The sequence below is a fragment of the Lithobates pipiens genome, unplaced genomic scaffold, assembly GCF_037356315.1.
Source record: "Lithobates pipiens isolate NorthernLeopardFrog02 unplaced genomic scaffold, aLitPip1_a1.2 Scaffold_25, whole genome shotgun sequence".
NCBI lineage: Eukaryota > Metazoa > Chordata > Amphibia > Anura > Ranidae > Lithobates > Lithobates pipiens.
In genome coordinates, this window is record NW_027507787.1 from 125448114 (window position 1) to 125468072 (window position 19959).

Below are 19959 nucleotides of genomic sequence, written 5' to 3' on the forward strand. Positions count from 1 at the left end.
TAATTCATCCATGTGATTGTCATTTTCAAATATCATTGGAACTGTAAATAATTGTAATGTAAATTATTGTAAAATACTTATCCTGATGTATTAGGGCTACTATACACCTCTCAATCTGACCATGCAATCTTTATTATTTTCAGTTAGATTTAGATATGTATGTATGTATGTACTGTATGTAATACAAGGACCCACCTAATCTAGCCAATCATTTTGTATCCAATCAGGCAGGCCCTTGCACTACATTGTTGTTGGCAGGCCTAAAAATAGATTGTACAATCAGATTACAGTGTGTGGTGAGCCTTAGGTTTGTGAGCCCATAGTAATAAAAACCTGCGTCGCTTTAACTGACACTTGCACGGTCGTGCAACGCTGTACCCAAACAAATCTTGTTCTTGTACTTTTTTGTACCCAAAAAAGTGTTCTTTTTTTCCCACAAGTAGAGCTTTCTTTTGGTGGTAATTGATCAACTCTGCCGTTTTTATTGTTTGCGCTATAAACAACAAAAACTGACAATTTAAAAAAAAAACAATATTTTTTACTTTCTGCTATAATACATTTGGTGACCAATGACACCAATACACTGATCACTGTATTGGTGTCCTTGGTCACCAAAAATTATAAATGGCACTGGCAGAGAAGGGATTGACATTAGGGGGCAATGAAGGGGTTAAGTTTTCCCTAGGGAGCTGTTTCTAACTGTCAGGGGGACGGACTGACTGATAGTAGAGAGAGATCGCTGTTCCTGATTACTAGGAACAGCTGATCTCTCTCTCCTCCCCTGTCAGAATGAGGATCTGCCTTGTTTTCATAGGCAGATCCCTATTCTGCATCTGTTCACCGCAATCGCAGGTGGCCGGCGGACATCGAGTTAAGCTCCTGCGGTGCACAACGGGCACGCGCCTACAGTACCACATGGACAGACCGACGGCTTGGTACTTGCTGCAGTATATATGCCGAAGGCGGTTGGCAAGTGGTTAAAGGGTTTTTGTAAGCTAGAGCCAACAGTGATGTTGAATAAAAGAAAATTAGATTAATTTTAGTGAGATGAGTAATTCCATTTGCTTACAGATAAAGAATGTAGTTCAACATTACTCTTTCTTTTTAAGCTGGGTAATCAACTCTAGCCAGTGGTGGCTGGTGAAGTTCTAGGATGGGGGATCGCCAGACCCCACCCTTCCTTTTGACCCCTCCCACTTTGCAGCATCACAGACAGGGTATATAGATCAGCATCATAGATGGGGTATATAGATCTGCATCACAGATAGTATATAGATTAGCATCACAGATAGTTTATATAGATCAGCATCACAGATAGGCTATATAGCTCAGCAATACAGATAGTATATAGATCAGCAATACAGATAGTGTATAGATCATCATCACAGATGGTATATAGATCAGCATCACAGATAGTATAGAGTTCAGCGTCACAGATAGGGTATATAGATGAGGAGAATAAGGGGTGATATGATCAACATGTTCAAATATATAAGGGGTTCATATAGTGAACTTGGTGTTGAGTTATTCTCTTTACGGTCAACCCAGAGGACAAGGAGGCACTATTTACGTCTAGAGGAAAAGAGATTTCATCTCCAAATACGGAAAGGTTTCTTCACAGTAAGAGCTGTGAAAATGTGGAATAGACTCCCGACAGAGGTGGTTCTGGCCAGCTCAGTAGATTGCTTTAAGAAAGGCCTTTACTTTACTGAATGTACATAATATAACTGGATACTAACATTTGTAGGTAAAGTTGACCCAGGAAAAATCCGATTGCCTCTTGGGGGATCAGAAAGTAATTTTTTTCCCCTGTTGTAGCAAATTGGAGCATTCTCTGCTGTGGTTTTTCCTTCCTCTGGATCAACTGTGGGTATATAATTGGGTATATTGGATTGTATGATATTTTTTATTTTATTTATTTATTGTTTTTAAGGTTGAACTGGATGGACTTGTGTCTTTTTTCAACCTAACTATGTAACTATATAACTATCACAGCTAGGGTATATAGATCAGCATCACAGATAGGCTATATAGATCAGCAACTCACTCCTCATGCTTCCTCTGCTTTGTTCCTTTTCTGCCAAAGCGCTGGGCATCCAATAGCCTGGTGCTTTAGTCAATCAGGAAACAGGTCTCACTGACCTGCCTCCTGGTTGGTGGGGAGGCATTGTGGTGTGAAAATAGTAAAAATGATTTTGCTTTGGTCACACAATTTGGTGGGATCAGGGCGCACTCTCTGTGCCCAGAGCCCACCTTTTTTGAAGCTCTAATCGGGTGCTTAAAAAATAACACCCCCTCCCACCCCTGCCATTGGAGTCCATGTGTCCATGGTTCTGAAAGGGGCCACCACTGGCTCTAACTTTCTAGGGCTGGTGAACAATCTTGTCACTGATGACAACTAGCCAGGGACAGGATTACTGACAAGCCACTTACCTTTTCCTATGAAATCACTTATTCACTAGCCAAATCAACAAGGTGTAGTTTTCTGACTGCCCCCTATCTAACTAGTGAGTCTGCAGCATTCCAGGCCAGCAATAGTGTTTACCATTGGTGAAGTTGCTCCCTTGCCTGGTTTATTCAGCAGTGTTACTCATTTCACATGGACCTTATAGCTCATTCTTAGAAACCTGTGCCCATGCAATTAATCAGATAGTAACCTTTCAATATTTAGCATACCGCCCATTTTAGAACCATAAATCTATAAAAGGGTGTCCCAACATGCATGGTTACCATGAACCAGCTTCAAAATGTTCTTATTATTACTGTTCATTTACCATGCAAAATTGTCCACAAAAATATTTGAACTACAGAAAATAGTAGAAAGTAGAAAACAGCATGAGGCGGCACAGTGGTGTAGTGGTTAGCACTCTCACCTAGCAGTAAGAAGGGTCGCTGGTTCAAATCCCAACCACGACCACGATGTACAGGGATAGGGACAATTGTACACACTCAGGTTGAACTGGATGGACTGGTGTCTTCATTTAACCTTACTAACTATGAAACTATGAAAATCTATATTGTGAAATGATAAAATATGTCTTCCACTGTAGAAAAAATAATTTTAAGTTCGGAACAGTAATCAGGAATTATGGGGGTTTTTTTTTATTATAATTTTTTTGTAGGGCTTGGTGACAAAAAGGTGTTTCCCAAAACATTATGCATATCAGTGCATTTACTACACTGATGATAGCCAACAGCTGTATGCAGTGTGGAAATATTGGCTCTATAATATTAGGAATAATCATAATAAAGAAGACTGGTCCTACTGTTATCGATACCACAATTATTATTATACATACAGTACATGAACAATAGTGGGTGGTAGAGATTTTTTTAAGGTATCACAATAATGTACAAATACAACTAAAATAAATTATTCATAAAATCTTTTACATATTATACACAAAGGAACGTAAACATATACAGAATAATTACACTAGATTAATAGATGTAATTATGCTCACATGGACATTGAATATATGAACTAACCTTTTACCAACCATGGCTAGAAACCGCTCACATCAACTACGCCACAGATGGTTGGTGGTATAATATTAGGCTATATCAGTAATATACACCTTTGGATCTGGATGTACAGTAAGTCACTGGGGCAAAAAGGAATAATCTACATGGCTCTGCCCACTGTCCAGAAGTTTTTGGAATATGAGATGGAATCACATTTTTTTTTCCTCTGTAGATTAAACTGGATGGACCTATATCTTTTTTTTCAACATGGCTAACTATGTAACTGTGAATACTGTTTGTTCTATTGTGCTATACTTTATATGCATGAATTCAGATTCTGTATTCTTTCATTATCTCTGTATTTCTGCTTCAGGTTTTCATCAGCAGCAGTGTCATTCTGTGAAGGGGTTTTCTTCATACACATGTTTCTAGCGCAATGCATAAGGTAATACCTGCGTCTTAATTTGCTCATTACCTGCTTACGAACTCCCCATCGTCATTATACATCGGTACTTTGAAGAGGGATATCCTTGTTATGGCAGCAGCTTTCAGATATAAGTGGTCTCTGTGGCAGATTTGCTGTGAGATTACTTTTATCGGCAGCAGGAGAGGACGCCCCCCCCCACTCTTCGCCGATTACCGGACCCATTGGGTAGCGGCGGAGGCGATCGGGTCCTGTAAGGTATGGAGATGAGTGAAGGGAAGATGGAAAAACATCACTTTCGCCCATAGCTCTTAACGTCCCTGGTGGTATGATTAGTTCTGTTCAAACCAGAATCTAGCAGACATCCTGGGTATGATAAAGTTTATAATATAATAAATAATAATAAAAATTATTCAATAATGTAATCAAATCCAAAAACACAGAAATTTGCTCGTTTGTAGAATTGTTGCTGTTATTAGATTTAGTGTTTGATGACGAATTTCCCCACAAATCGCTATCGCTCAGTTCTGCAAGTGATTATAATTTATTATCGCTGTTTTCTAGTTGGTCTAAAATCACTTTTCCTTAAGGGACACTTTTTGGTACAGTATTTATAATATAAAAGTGCATGCAGGGCACTGCACAGACCACTAGGGACACTGTGTGTGTTTTGTGTATTTTAACTTTTTTGAATTTGGCACCGATCTCCGCTCCTGTGCACCTTAACGTCGCAGGGAACGGAGCTCGGCGGCATTCGGGCACTGTGTGAATCGAGCGGTGGACAGCTCGATCACACAGCATTGAGGACATCGCTGGATCTAGGGGACAAGGTAAGTAACTTCTCCCTGTGTCCAGCGAAGCGATCCCGAGTCTGGCTCGGGGTTAACACTTATGATAGTAAAATCCTAACCCGAGCCAGACTCGGGATTACCGCCAGGGAGGTTAAATAGACTTTTTTTCTTTTTTATGACATTACAAGGAATGTTTTTTTTTTTTAAAGAACACTGTAAAAATAAAAAAATAAAAGATAAAATAACATTTTAAATGCGCCCCGTCCCATTGAGTTTGCGTGCAGAAGGGAACGCATACGTGAGCAGCGCCCGCATATGAAAACAGTGTTCAAATCACACATGTGAGGTATCGCTGTGATCATTAGAGCAAGAGCAATAATTCTAGCCCTAGACCTCCTCTGTAACTCATGCAACCTTTGAATTTTTTAAACGTTGCCTATGAAGATTTTTAAGGGTAAAAGTTTGTCACCAATCCACGTGTGGGCGCAATTTTTAAGCGTGACATGTTGGGTATCAATTTACTCGCCGTGACATTATCTTTTACAATATAAAAAATATTGGGCTAACTTTACTTGTCTTTTTTTTTTTTTTTATTAAAAAAAGTGTATTTTTTCCCGAAAAAAGTGTGCTTGTAAGACCGCTGCACAAATACGGTGTGACAAAAAATATTGCATTAACCGCCATTTTATTCTCTAGGATGTTATAAAAAAATGTATAATGTATGGGGGTTCTAAGTAATTTTCTAGCAAAAAAAAACTGTTTTTAACTTGTAAACACCAAATCTCCAAAAGAGGCTCGGCCCTTAAGTGGTTAATATAGAAACCTCCTTTTATGTCAAATACTGCTTTGTATATAACGTAATACAAACATGTGCCTCTTTCAATGTAGGTGGCAGTCAGAACCCCGTCTGTACGTTTGCTTAAGGAAAACAGCACGAATGGGAGGATTTCAAAAATTCCTGGGGTATGGCATACTTTCAATAGCCTGCTTCCTTCACCCAGTATTGGTCTGGCATGTCACAATTCCAGGTATGAAAAGTAGAATGTAGTACCCCTGCCTAAGGTTATCATTCATTTATATATGTTATGAACTGCCCCATTGCTGACTTTTGGTCATTGTCAGGGCTGTGATCCAGGAAATGTCTATGGAGAGATCATCACTTCTAGGCAAACCTTATTTTCTACTTTCAGATACAGCAGGAAAAAGTTTGAACTTCTGTCAGATACTTGTTGTCTGTGTTTCTATTTATAAGTTTTACTCTAAATTTCTCTCCATAGACCACTGCCACTGAAATAGAAAGTGATGGGAAATCTACAATACAATTTTACAGTTGTCTCTGGAACAGGAGGTGAGGATAAATATTTCATTGAGGTCACTTGTTCCAGTGGCAACTGCCAAAGGTTGGACTTTCCCTCACTAAAAAAAGCTTTGAATGGTGGTCCACGTCAACTTTTTTGAACTAATCAAGGGGATACTGAAACAATGAATTATGTACTCTCTCTGACAGACTGTAAACCTTTAAGCCCCGTACACACGAGAGGACTTATGTCCGACAGACTTCCAAAGGAGTTCCGCCGGAGTTCTGCTTGAGTTCCGACGGAGTTCTGACAGACTTTTCGGCCGAACGGACTTGGCCACACACGATCACACTAAACTCCGACGGATTCGAACGTGATGACGTAAGACCCGACTCGAATAAGGAAGTTCATAGCCAGTAGCCAATAGCTGCCCTAGCGTCGGTTTTAGTCCGTCGGAGTAGCATACACACGAGCGGATTTTTCGAAGGGGACCGGGTCCGGCAGAGTTCCGTCGGGAAAATTTGAAGCATGCTTCATTTCTAAAGTCCGTCAGACTTTGGTGAATCAAAAGTCCGTTGCAGCCCACACACGATCGGATAGTCTGACGGACTCGGTCCTTCGGACTTTGGATGTTGAAAAGTCTGCTCGTGTGTACGCGGCATTAGAGTTCATTGTACACATGGACGTACCAATCCATACCCCCCATGCAAAGAGGCCATCTTCACCCACGTGGAATGCACAGTTGTACTGTCCAGACCTGTGTAGGCAGTCTGTTTAGTTCAATGACAGTTGGCTGGCTGCACAGACCTGCACGGATCTGCAGATGCTTCCTGAAATGTACTCCCATGTGGGTTTGATGCAAGGATCAGAACTCAGGCAGGCTGCCTGCATGGGTCTGCACAGAATACCTGCATCTTGCACAGGTGAAGACAGTCTCTTTGCACAGGTGTACATATCGGTACACCACTGTGAATGAACCTTAATGAGGTATTAAACAGAAAAATATAAAATATTGTAGCTTACTAATCATTAGCTGTGGTGGCTACATTTGTTTTTTTCAGGCTTCTTTTCTCTCTGTTTTCACATTATCATCTAGACACAGCTCCTGTATTAGAGTGCCTACACTCTAGATCAGTGATTCTCAACTAGGGTTCCTCCAGAGGCTGATGGGCAATTTCTACCTCTCAGATAAGTTCCCACTGATACCATTGATCTTTTTAACTATCTATAAGGAGGTAATTCTTCCCAATGACCACAAGTGTAAGGACCATTCTTCCTACTGACCATCACACTAATGTATCATGACTTGTAGATTTCAAATTTTTAGCAGGGGTTCCCTGAGACCGGAGAACTATTTCAAGGGTTCCTCTGTGTTGAAAAGGTTGAGAAAGGCTGCTCTAGATGAAGGCACAACCGAGACCCCTTTGGACAGCAGCATTGTCAGTCTGGGGATAGGGGAGTGTTAAGCCCCGTACACACGAGAGGACTTATGTCCGACAGACTTCCGAAGGAGTTCCGTCGGAGTTCCGTCGGAGTTCTGCCGGAGTTCTGCCGGAGTTCCGACGGAGTTCTGACGGACTTTTCGGCTGAGCGGACTTGGCCACACACAATCACACTAAACTCCGACGGATTCGAACGTGATGACGTACGACTGGATTCGAATAAGGAAGTTCATAGCCAGTAGCCAATAGCTGCCCTAGCGTCGGTTTTAGTCCATCGGAATAGCATACACACGAGCGAATTTTTCGAAGGGACCGGGTCCGGCGGAGTTCCTTCGGAAAAATTTGAAGCATGTTCTATATTCTAAAGTCCTTCGGACTTTGGCGAGTCAAAAGTCCGTTGCAGCCCACACACGATCGAATAGTCTGACGGACTCAGTCCGTCGGACTTTGGATGTTGAAAAGTCCGCTCGTGTGTACGGGGCTTTAGATGTACTAGATGATTTAGATACACTAAACCAGGGGTGCCCAACCAGTGGCCCGGGGGCCACATGTGGCCCGCAGAGCCCTCTGATGTGGCCCGCAACCTCCTTCTGTGGGATGGCGGATTGGCAAGCCCAGATCATGGGTTGCAGACCCACCATCCTAGAGCATCTGTGTTATTAATGAAGCCGGCAAAGCAAGCGGCTGTGGAGCAGAGCTGTATAAGCCGATGCTTCCTGTATAGCACTGTCTCCTGCCACAGGCGGAGTGATACCAAATGCACTCTGCTGGGAACAGCAACAGCAGGCGATACATGAATGGAAAACTGTTATTAAAGGTCAGTTTATTACTAAAATTGCAGTGTATATATGGGCATATCTGCGGATTGGTTACTGGGCTGCTTTCAAAGTGATCCACAGGTGCAGTGCACCTTCAGGTTACCTGCACTGAGGCATAGACTTCTGTTATTACCTGCGGGTTTGGTGAGCTTTCAGAAAGTGCACCATACCTGCAGGATATAATAGAAGTCTATGGCAAAGTGTAGGTAACCCGCAGGAAAGACACAGGTGTCCTGCGCTGCATTAGTGTGAAAGGCCCCTTTCACACAATCGGACCCTCCATTCACCTCTATGAAACAGCAGATGTAAACAGATTTGTGTGCATTCACACCTGCCTACCTCCAATCTGATTCGCTAAAAAACAAAAACAAAAAAAAAGTCCCCTTCCGTCGTGGTTGAACGGATCGGAGGACCCATAGGGAAGAGTGGGCTGTGTCCGTGTCCACTCTGCATGGACCTGTCATCCACCTGCTCTGCTCATTGTGGCCCGCGATCGGTTACCAAGTCGCTTAAGTGGCCCTCGCTCAAATAGTTGGGCACCCCTGCACTAAACTGATTGGAGCCCAATTCCAGCTAACACTTTTATAAGTCACAGCAGCTGTTCTTTCCTGTTAGGGTAAAGATTTTCCATAAATAAAATTTGATCATTGTAAGCACCCCTGTTAGTGGTAAATGGTTTGACTCAACCCTCTAGCTGCTACATCTGCAGGACAGCTTGTTCTGTTGAAAAACAACAGACTTATTGGCAGGATCACCAGGTGAAATAAAAAGAAAGACGGTCTAAAGAAAATGCAGCCACCACATCTAAGAACTGGTAAACTGCAATAAAATACATATTTGCTTTTGGGTGGCAGCCTGGAAGGAACAGAGAAATACCCTAGATCCATGGACATTGCTGCCCATTAATACAACTGCACATAGTAAGGGGTGCAATGCTATTTACCAGTGGATTGCTACAGACATTGTTAGGCATGATTTTCTTTAAAAAAAACTTAGGATATTACTCCATATTACATTTTAACAGTGGACCAACTAGGTATTATATAAGTTATCCACTATATAACCATTTTATGATGTGCATTCAATACACCAGAAGTTTTGCTTTTATTACCACTAGGCCACAAAACAAAAATAGGTAGGCTGTTGGAATGGGCAAAAGGAGATCTGCATGTAAACCATAATTTTAAATGGATTGAGAGCCAGTTCACACTACATGCATTCCAGTGCGTTTTTTTCTGCATCAAAAACACATGGAAAGTAGGTTATATGGTTTCCAATGGCATAGTTCACACCAATGTGGTCAGTTCCAGGGCTTTCTAATTCCAGTAAAAAAAGTAGAACATACTGCACTGGACTGTACTGGAACTCAGTAAAATCTAAATGCACTGGAACGCATCAAAAATGCAACAAACTGGACGCTAGTATAGTGAAAAAAAAAAACTGGAAAAAAAGAAGAAAACAAGCACCTGGAATGCATCCAGAAACGCATAAAAAACGCACCGGGGCACATCAAAAATGTGTAAGCCCTTATACACACGGTCGGACATTCCGACAACTAAATCCGTTGTATTTTGTCCGATGGATTTTGTCCGAAACTGTTGCATACACACAGTCGGACAAATTTGTCGGAAAATCCGATCGTTCAGAACGTGATGACGTTATTTCATTACGATGGGACTACGTTCAGGCTAGTAGCCAATAGCTTTGGTCTAGGAATTTGATCTGAGCATGCGTGGCACTTTATCCGATCGGAATTCTCTACACACAATCGGACTAAGTCCGATCGGATCATGTTGTCGGAAAGTTTTACAGCCCAGCTCTAAAACTTTGTCCGTCGGATATTCCGATGGAAACAGTCCGATGGAGCCACCACACAGTCGGATTATCCCACAACACTGTCCGATCGGACATTTTCCGTCGGAATGTCCGACCGCGTGTACAAGGGCTTAAACATGTTACTTTGTAATTTAGATTATTGTCATATGTTGGTACATTTCTATATGCTGGTGAAATTGTGGGGTTGATTTATTAATACTGAAAAGTGCAAAATCTGGTACAGCTGTGCATGGTTGCCAATTAGCTTCTAATTTCAGCTTGTTCAATGAAGGTTTGACAAGAAAAAGTGGAAGCTGATTGGTTTCTATTCAGAGTTACAGCAGGTTTTGCACTCTCCAGTTTTAGTAAATCAATCCTTGTGTCTGCTGAGCTATGGAGTGTTTAGCTTGTAAAGATATTTTAAACACAGAGCTGTACATGGCAGTCGATTAAATGTAAATAGTAGGCATATATTTTTAAAAAGCATTGGCTAATAAATTCACTAGTGAATCATTCTGGGCAGTTGATCTACTGTACATTCACCTAACATTACTCAGTCACATTTACCCTATTTATAAAAATGTGTGCACTGGGCTTATGTCAAATGTTGTAAGCGAATTTGCCTGAATTCTGCATAGTGATGAAACTGAGTTCTATTTTGTTTTAATAAAAAAAAAAGCCTGACGAATTTGCTAATGAATCCTTTATTAATATGATCCTTAGGGGCCTAATAGATAGTGTTAAATCAGGTTAGGGAGTCTCCAAAACAAGACATTCAGATGAGATAGTAGATCCAGATCTTTGTAAAGTATAAGTAGTTCTTTATTCATACACTGCAGTGGAGAGACACAACACAGTTCTTAATAAAGTAGTAAAGTTAAAGTGTTTCTGAGGCTACATCTACAGGCTATACAATTTTATACGTATGAATAGGCATAAGGTCTAGGCGTGTTATAGGTGTGACCGTATATTTAGTCCAATCAGCATTCATATATTCTTAACAGCAAGGGAACAGTTAAGTAGGTGGTTACATCATGTGACTGATAGAAAGTGAAAGAAAACATGGGCATTGCTATGACGGTACTGGATCAGACCAGCTAGTTAAGACTGTCCATTTCTCAGAGCAAAAAGGGAGTAAACTGTTGTTTCTTATCTCCCGGTGAAGGTCATCATAGACTGAAAGCTCTGTGTCTAAAAAAAAAGCAAGAAAGTGCATTACAAATTCAAATTTACAAATATATGTAACTCAACATTATCAGACCCCTATAATTCCACTCAAGAGTAAATGGGATTTTCACCAAGCATTCACTGGTAAAGAATCGATCACTGCTATTTAAAACACATGCACCAGGAAAAGACACCTGCAGTGAATATATGGTGAATGGCAGATTTAGTGTTTTACAAATAAAATCATTTTGGGAGGCTCCACCATCTAAGTGCAGTGTGTTATTGGCAGATAAAAACAAGCATGTTAATAAAAATTTGCAATCACGTTTATTGAAGCGTTAAAACATGTACAGTATTCCTAATGGAGAAACTGCAGAGCTCGGTAGGGTCGCAGCTGGATCTCAAGGTTTGGGCTGTGGGAGCTGCTGGAAGGTGATGTTGGTCTGGCTGTGGAGGATTTGTGGGTGGCGGCAGGTCAGCCACAAGGCAGAGGGCAGCTGGAGTATGTAACAGTCAGCTGGCAGGCTGGAGCAAAGGAGCCTGAGGCAAAGCAAAGCTGGAGCCAAGACAGAAATGCAGGCAGGTTCCAGGAGGAGGATGTGGGAGGCGTGGGATTGTGGCTATGCCTTTTGGGGCAAGAAGGAGCGCCCCTTTGTCAAACCATGTGGTCCTTTTGGTTTAAATGCTAATAAAGGCAAAGGGGAAGGGAACTGGGTGGGGGTGTGCAAAAAAAAAAGGCAATCTTGCTAAACAGATTGAAATGGAAAAAAGCACTTTTATCTGTTGTATATATCTCGCCTTCTAGCACAAAAAAAGTGTTTGGGAAATCCATAGCAATAAAACATTTTGCAAAAAAATAAAAAATAAAAAAGGAAAACATATAAAAATAAAAGGAAAAAATAAAAAAAATTAAAAATAATTTCAGGAAATATTAAACGTCCGATGGGGAAAAAAATGGGAGGATTCTTGTACAGAAGTACAATTGTGTGGGGGAACAAAATGATTGGGCAGGTGAAGAAAAAATTAACTGAAAAAGAAATATGTTAGTTATCAAGAAACACGATTGTATTTTGGAAATTTTTGTGCATTAGGCTAGAAAGATATCTGTCGAAGATGTATCTAATATACTGTAACTTAACAATGTCAATCCTCTTTCTGGCTTAATGTACAAACATCTCCCAATTGCACTCTGTTTTTTGATAACTAACATATTCCTATTTCAGTTTATTTCTTTCTTCATCTTCACAATCATATTTGTTATTATTTATATTTTTTCTTTTTCCCTTTATTATTTAGTTATTTTGTAAATTATTTTATTGATATGGATTTCTCAAACATTTCTTCTGTGCTACAGTAAGTAAGTATTCCATTTTCCTGACACCAATATGGCAGCATACCTGTGATAAATAACTAGCTGACAGGGTGGCAAATCAATTTTAAATTAGGATGTGACAGAAGACTAAGTAGTCCTTCCTCCAAAGTCCAAAGGGGGGGGGGGGGGGGGGTGTCTGTATGTATTATAGCAAACCCACCTTATTTTTTGAGGCGAATCTTGCAGCTTGGTGGAAATGAAATGGTCTGGAGGAAGAGCAGTGAGGAATTTCCCAAAATGACCATGAGTGACTGATACCTTCACCCAAGAATCTGCTTTCCAGATACTTACGAATGTGCCAATCTAGCTCCTATTGTGAGAGTCTGGTCATGTGCTCATCAAGAGGGCTTAGTGGGTTCCTGCAGCACATTCAAGTTTTTTTTTTTACTCGGGTGCTTGAGAAAGATTGCCTGTGTTCACTTCCATCCTCTACCTGGGGCCCAGGCCTTACAGCTGGTTCTAATCTCACTGGAACTAGAGGAGCTGAATCTGGTGGGTGAAAATTTTGATCCCTTTTGCTTCTCATTTTGCTTGGGATCAGACCAGACTTACCTCCTGTCATTCCTGATATGGCTGTCTCCTGCTTACTGCCGAACAGAGATTTTCTGTCATAAGGTATCTTACACCAATTATGCTTTGAAGAAGCAAACACAGCCCAGGGTATCAACCATAGGGCCTTCTTAGCCATGACCGCCTGACTGATATCAGCTTTATGGATTACCTGTTCAACTCCTGCTTCTATATCTAGGATCCAAAACCCTAGAGCATTAGCCACAGAGGGAAGGGTGACTGGCGGACGGCAGGCCCCCCCAGCTGCCTTTTTACTGGACTACAGCCGCATCTATTCAATCACAGGAATTCAAGCAATGCTATATCTGATTTCTGACATGGATATAACTTGTATAGAGGATTGAAGGAGAATCTCTCTTCAGTCTTTTGCCATTCCTGCTTTATTACCTGTTTTAATTTCTTCCATGAACAGAAAAGGGATTGCCGTTTTGAAGAAAGGGAAAATACGACTTTGTCTCTTTACCAATGTAATAGACTGCTTGCTTGCCTGGATGCATGATTCCATAAAGGAAAAACTAAAACCAAGCAGCTCTGAGTTTTTCTCTGATGAAGAGGACCTACTATTGTCTGGAGGCTGCCCACTCACCAGGGTAGCAGAACTAAGATGTTGAGCGCTACCTGCCGGGTTGCTCTTCCAGGGGTTTGACTGGCACCTAAAGGGGGGCGGGGGGCTGCCTGGCCAGGATAATTGCAGTGAGTTTGAAATAGAATCTTGCGCCACCCTCTTTAAAAATGATAATATTTGGGCGTTGACTGCAAACTCCTCCAGCCTATACACCTCCAATCTATTGGGCATAGATACTGCACCATATGCCCTGCAGGACTTTTGCTGGGGTGCTGGCATTGCTTTGGGGAAGAGGAGGTAAGAAATGTTGACATTTTTTCCTTGAGTGGGAGTGGCATCTAGGGCTCTTCTGAAGAACGTCTGTCCGCTCTGGCTATTGATTTTTTGAGAGTATGAGCATGCGGGATTGAAATAAGCAATCCGCATAAAAAGGCACCCTTTTTGAAAACTTGCCGACAAGGTGGCCCCCTTCCTTTGAATTTAAGGGTCTTTTTGCATAAGCGGTTACTCACGGTTTGAGTTAAAATTGGATGACCAGCTGAAATGAGGATAGCTAGAAAGGAAAACAGTAACAGATTATTAATTATTATTAATTATTAATTTAATTAATAATAATAATTAATTATTATTAGTATTAAGATGTAAAAATCCCAAGGAAAAACTAAATAAATATTCCCACAGATTTTTGGGGGGTGCTATACTTGGAAATAACAGCAGAGGGTGCCAGAGGAAAGCCTGCTGATTCAGACTAGGAAGGAAACACAGCCAGGAGCCATATTAAGAAGGCTGTGCAATGTCCAACAAACAATTGCCCCAGGAGAGCGAGATACCCCCCAGACTCCCCATCCACTGATAACAAGAAAGCATCCCTTGCCCCAAACCAAAATGGCGCCAAACCTTCCCTGCTGGCCAGCGTGCATGTGCGGCCCCGATGGGGCTGGAATACATCATCAAGAGTGACCTTGGTAAAGAAAAGCAGCACTGGGTCGCTCCTCTGGCCCTATAGGGACACAGTGGATGTCCCAGGCAGTGTGGCATGGATCTCCGCCCGGGCAAGCAAGAGGGCAACAAAAAAGTAAAAACTTTCCAACAATGGAGACAAAGGGAGGCAAGAAAAGATGTAATAAGACAACAGATAAAGAGAAAACACATATGTTTGGGAAATAAAGGGAAAGGCACCCCTGTGTGGTACAAGGGGCCAAAAGAAAAAAGGAATGAAATAGCTGCCCCCCCCCCAAACTCCAGACCGCAGCCACTTACATAATGGCAGATTTTGTTCTTAATGAGGAAACACTGCATGCCCCATCAAGACCCACAGAAGGGGCTCCCAGGCTTTTTAGCACATTTAGCAGCCCGAGCACTGGGACTGTGCACTGGGAGAGGATGAACCCAGATAGATACTGCACTGAGGAAGAGGTGGGGACATAGTAGTACTTACTCTTTACTGGTGCGTTGAGGGTTGAAGAAAAAAATAATAGGGGGGGCTAACTAATCCTTTATTTATGCCTTTCATTGGTCCTGAGGAAGTGGTTGAGGGGCAGAGCTCTATCACAGGTATGCTGCCATGTTGGCATCAGAAAATTATTTTTTTCGGTTTCAATCTGTTTAGCCAGATTGCCTTTTTTTGGCATACCCCCTCCCAGTATCCTCCAACTTTGCCTTTATAAGCACTCAGACCAATAGGATGGAATGGTTTGACAAAGGGACAGTCCATATTTCCCCGAAACACGTAGCCACACCTCCCACGTCCTCCTCCTAGTACCTGTCTATATCGCTATCTCAGCTCCAGCTTCAGTTTGCCTGCTGCTCCTTTGCTCCAGCCCACCAGCCGATAGCTACACATCTGGACATCCATCCCTTCACTCCATCCTGTTAGCTGGCTGTTACATACTCCAGCCGCCCTCTGCTTCATGGCTGACCCACCGCCACCCACGGCAACTCCACAGCTAGACCAACATCACCTTCCAGCAGCTCCCACAGCCTGAACCTAGAGACCCAGCCGTGACCCTGCCGAGCTCTGCAGTTCCTCCATTAGGAATGCATGTTTTGAACTTTTCAATAAATGTGAGTGCAAATTTTTATTAACATCCTTTTTTTAATCTGCCAATAACACACTGCACTTAGATAGTGGTGCTTCCCACACCTTCTTCTTTACATAGATCATGAGGTTTTCCATTCTTCCTTTGGGATCAGCCAGACTCCATGTGCCTGCCACTATCTCTCTATTACACTGACTCCAATGAAACTTTTTCCCAGGAACCATCCACAAGTCCCTATGTCAACAACCTCCCCTTACTTAGCTCCATAATTCACTTCTCTTTCTATGTGTACTCTTTTATAAATATACTGTTTACAAAACATTATAAATTGCTCCACTATTTTTATATTGTATTTAATTAGTTAACAAAGAATACTTCCTGAAGTCTAAATAAGTGTCCCGAGTATTGTATGAAAATTCCAACCTTGCCTAGTTTTTCAGGAGGCCCAGCTTTGGAACAGTTCTGATCCAAGTACTTGGTTTACTCACTCAACAAATTAAGTATTCAAATCCCTCAACTCCTACTTTGGCAGTCTTAGGGATTCCCCCAGCAATTTGGAAGCTGAATGAATTCAGTGTAAGCATCAGTGACCATTGGTTCATATTAATTTAACTGGTGTCAGGAGAATAATATTACAATTTTGGCTGCAGAACCGTTTCTCCATTTTCGAAGGAATATGCATGTTAAAAAATCATTGTTTATAATCCAAGCACAACAGGTCAGATATGGATTTAAAGAAAAGCAATTAAAAAAATAACCAGCAATTCTATAGGTATATATATCATATCTTCCCTATAAAGTTCATTTCAAGCATATCTATGGCCAAAAATTGAAATCATACATCATACAAACAGCATATGATGTAATAATCCACTGAAGCAACATTTTCCATGCTCTTCCTCTGATCCACTTATTGGCCAAAATAAATAAAGCCCATATAAATCTTCCTTTCGCTAACCAATAGCTATATGTGCTCAAAGTAAAATAAAAGAGCAAACACTCCACATAGTGTGCAATCCCACAGGGATATTTATTAAAGCCTATATTGCACTTACAGGTATGTAAGATTTATTGAGCAATGTTGAGAACAGTTCTGGCTGGCACATAGGCTCACTTCCGGGTGACTTCCAGTGACGTGGTGAAGTCAGCATGCAGCTCTGTCCATTTCCATATTTCTAGTATACTCCTATTAATATGAACAATCTTGAACATACTTCCTTGAATTCTGCAGCACGCATTCACTATGTACTGTGAGCAGGTACTGCTGTGTTACACATTTCACAGAGCCTGCCTTCTGAACTGCAGAAGTGCTGAGAAGGATAATTTCAGGAGGTGCTGTCAGTACTGGAATTACTGCTTGAAGGTAGCAAGGTGCCATGGATATGTAGTCCTTAGAAATTGAAAGTAAACAGCAAAGAAGAAGCTGCAAAGCATGCTGGAAATTTAGGAAGTTGTGGAATGCCAGCAGACTGGACTAGGACTAGATTTTTCAAGAAAGCTTATTAAAAAAAGCAAATGTTTGTATTACTATTACAAGCTTATCGTAGAAAAATAAAGTGTATGCTATGACTTTGGAACTCATTAAACAATTCTATTGTTGTTTAAATACATTTTGCTTTTTGGTTTTCTGGATCAATGCACATCCCATTATTACACTGTGTAATACCTTAACCACACCCTAGACATGCTTGACAGTTCCATTAGGTGTCTCCACTGAGAGCACCATAGTTGAGTAGTCTTGAGCATCGCCAGGTTTACAGTATTTCCATTTGATCTGACACAAATTTGGCAAGGTCAGACTGGGATCACTTGTCAACAAACTGGCTTCATGGCCGGTTCAGCTTGCGCTGCTGTGGTGTTTCTCTCTCCTCTTTTCACAAGGTGAATTATGAAGCTATTAAAACAGAACATATCTACCTTTCAATCTCAGTCTCTGGGTGTGCTGCTAGGACAGGCTTGACAAATAGAGGCACAAGCCTCCTCATGTCACATTTCATAGGCTCATGTAATGTGGTGTAAACTGGCAGCCAAATTCCCCAGTCCTTTGCACTGCCAGCACCTTATGTGCCATGTCTCTCTCACAGAAGACATTCCTTTTATGCTCGGAGGCTGTTCATACCTGGCACCCACAGGTCTCACTCATCTCCCTAGTGGCCTATTTACCCCTTGTTATCCTGTTTCCAGGGGTTACAGGCTTGGTGGGCAGATCCTGGAGGTCTGTATCAGTATGTTGCTCCACATGGGACACCAACTCATCCACACACTTTTGGTACCTAACACACTGATGTATCTTAACAGTTTAGACCACTCATTCCAGAATTTGGGTATGGTTGAGCACCTCTGGGTGCAACTGGTTATTTGTAAGGTGGAACAAATCATACGTCTGGACCCTTGCAGGCTTTTCAAGATCATATTTCTATGTGAGCACACCTCATGCTTCGACAGCCACTGTAACCCTGTGCCACTGTGGCTTGCATGTGGATTTTGTGAACACAAGTGGAATTTTGAACTAAAGTGGAGAGTTAATAACCAGGAGTTGTGCTTTTGACTGCTTCTGCTTGCACGTGTTGTTTTTGGGGGGGGGGTTATTTTATTTTTTCCCTCCTTTATTTGATACATTTGCTAGCAGTTTTTAAAAGACCTTTTTTCCCCTCCTTTTTTTCTGAGACTTTTTAAACAGCATTTTTTTTCTTTCCTTCTGCTAATTTAGGGGAGGGGTTAATTGTTCACGGGTGTATAAAAGTAGTTATACAAACTCCTCTAGGAGCATGCTCCCTGATGGTGGCTTGCATGTGGATTTTGTGAACACAAGTGGAATTTTGAACTAAAGTGGAGAGTTACCGTATATACTCGAGTATAAGCCGAGATTTTCAGCCTCTTTTTTGAGGCTGAAAGTGCCCCCCTCGGCTTATACTCGAGTCATCGCTGTCTGCCTGCTCGATCAGCGTGTCGAGCAGACAGACAGCGGCCATTCTATTCTAATTCAAAAGCCGCGCCTCCGGCTCCGCCTTCGCCTGTGATAGGCGGAACACTGAATTTCCCAGCAGCCTGTGTTCCGCCTATCACGGACATCCGCTCATCCTCGTACTACGGACGAGGATGAAAGGATGGCCGTGATAGGCGGAACACAGACTGCTGGGAAATTGTGTTCCGCCTATCACAGACAGGGAGGCGCGGCATTTGAACAGGAAAATGGGCGCCGACGAAGAGCGGTGATCCTGGGACGGGACCGGACGGAGGCTCGGCTCGGCTCGGCTCGGGACGGGACGGGACCGGACGGAGTCTCGGGACGGGACGGGACGGGACCGGACCGGACGGAGGCTCGGCTCGGGACAGGACGGGACCGGACGGAGGCTCGGGACCGGACGGAGGCTGGGGACACAGGTAGGCTGGACACACAAGGCCTCACACACACACACACACACACACACACACACACACACACACACACACACACACACACACACACACACACACACACACACACACACATGGATGGACACACACACAGGGATGGACACACACACAGGGATGGATGGATGGATGGATGGACGGACACACACACAGGGATGGATGGATGGATGGATGGATGGACGGACACACACACAGGGATGGATGGATGGATGGACACACACACACACACAGGGATGGATGGATGGATGGACACACACACACACAGGGATGGATGGATGGATGGACACACACACAGGGATGGATGGATGGATGGACACACACACAGGGATGGACAGGCATATCTCACCCTCGGCTTATACACGAGTCAATAGGTTTCCCAGTTTTTTGGGGGTAAATTGGGGGCCTCGGCTTATACTCGGGTCGGCCTATACTCGAGTATATACGGTAATAACCAGGAGTTGAAAACAGGAGTTAAGACAGGAGTCTCTAACCTGTAAGTAACATCTTAAACTTCCTTTAAGTAATTGCATTGTAACTGGGAAATGAGTGCTAGCAGGGTTGAAGGTTTTGCTCAGTGCCACATGTATGCAAAACTGGTGCAACAGCTCCAGGATGCATACCGCTGTGACAGATGTGAGCAGGTTGCCCTTCTGGAAGCTCACATTAGAGATCTGGAGGAGCAAGTTGCAACACTGGGCAGAAAGGACAACCTTGAAAGGGGTCCTCTGCTCGCTGAACAGGTGGTCAGTAGGGTTGATGTGGAGGGTGGAGGGGCATGT

General features: G+C 42.4%; 1 protein-coding gene across 4 annotated transcripts in view; it reads left to right on the plus strand.

Moving 5' to 3' along the window:
• The window catches only part of TMEM72 (transmembrane protein 72), a 123036-nt gene that overhangs the window by 85493 nt on the left and 17584 nt on the right, over window positions 1–19959 (plus strand). For 3 of the 4 annotated variants that reach the window (XM_077454830.1, XM_077454832.1, XM_077454833.1), the window contains 2 exons: window positions 3839–3910; window positions 5569–5708. In XM_077454830.1, coding sequence (XP_077310956.1) covers window positions 3839–3910; window positions 5569–5708 — 212 coding nt within the window. The remainder of the gene's footprint in view (window positions 1–3838; window positions 3911–5568; window positions 5709–19959) is intronic. The other variant, XM_077454831.1, reaches the window with a different exon arrangement.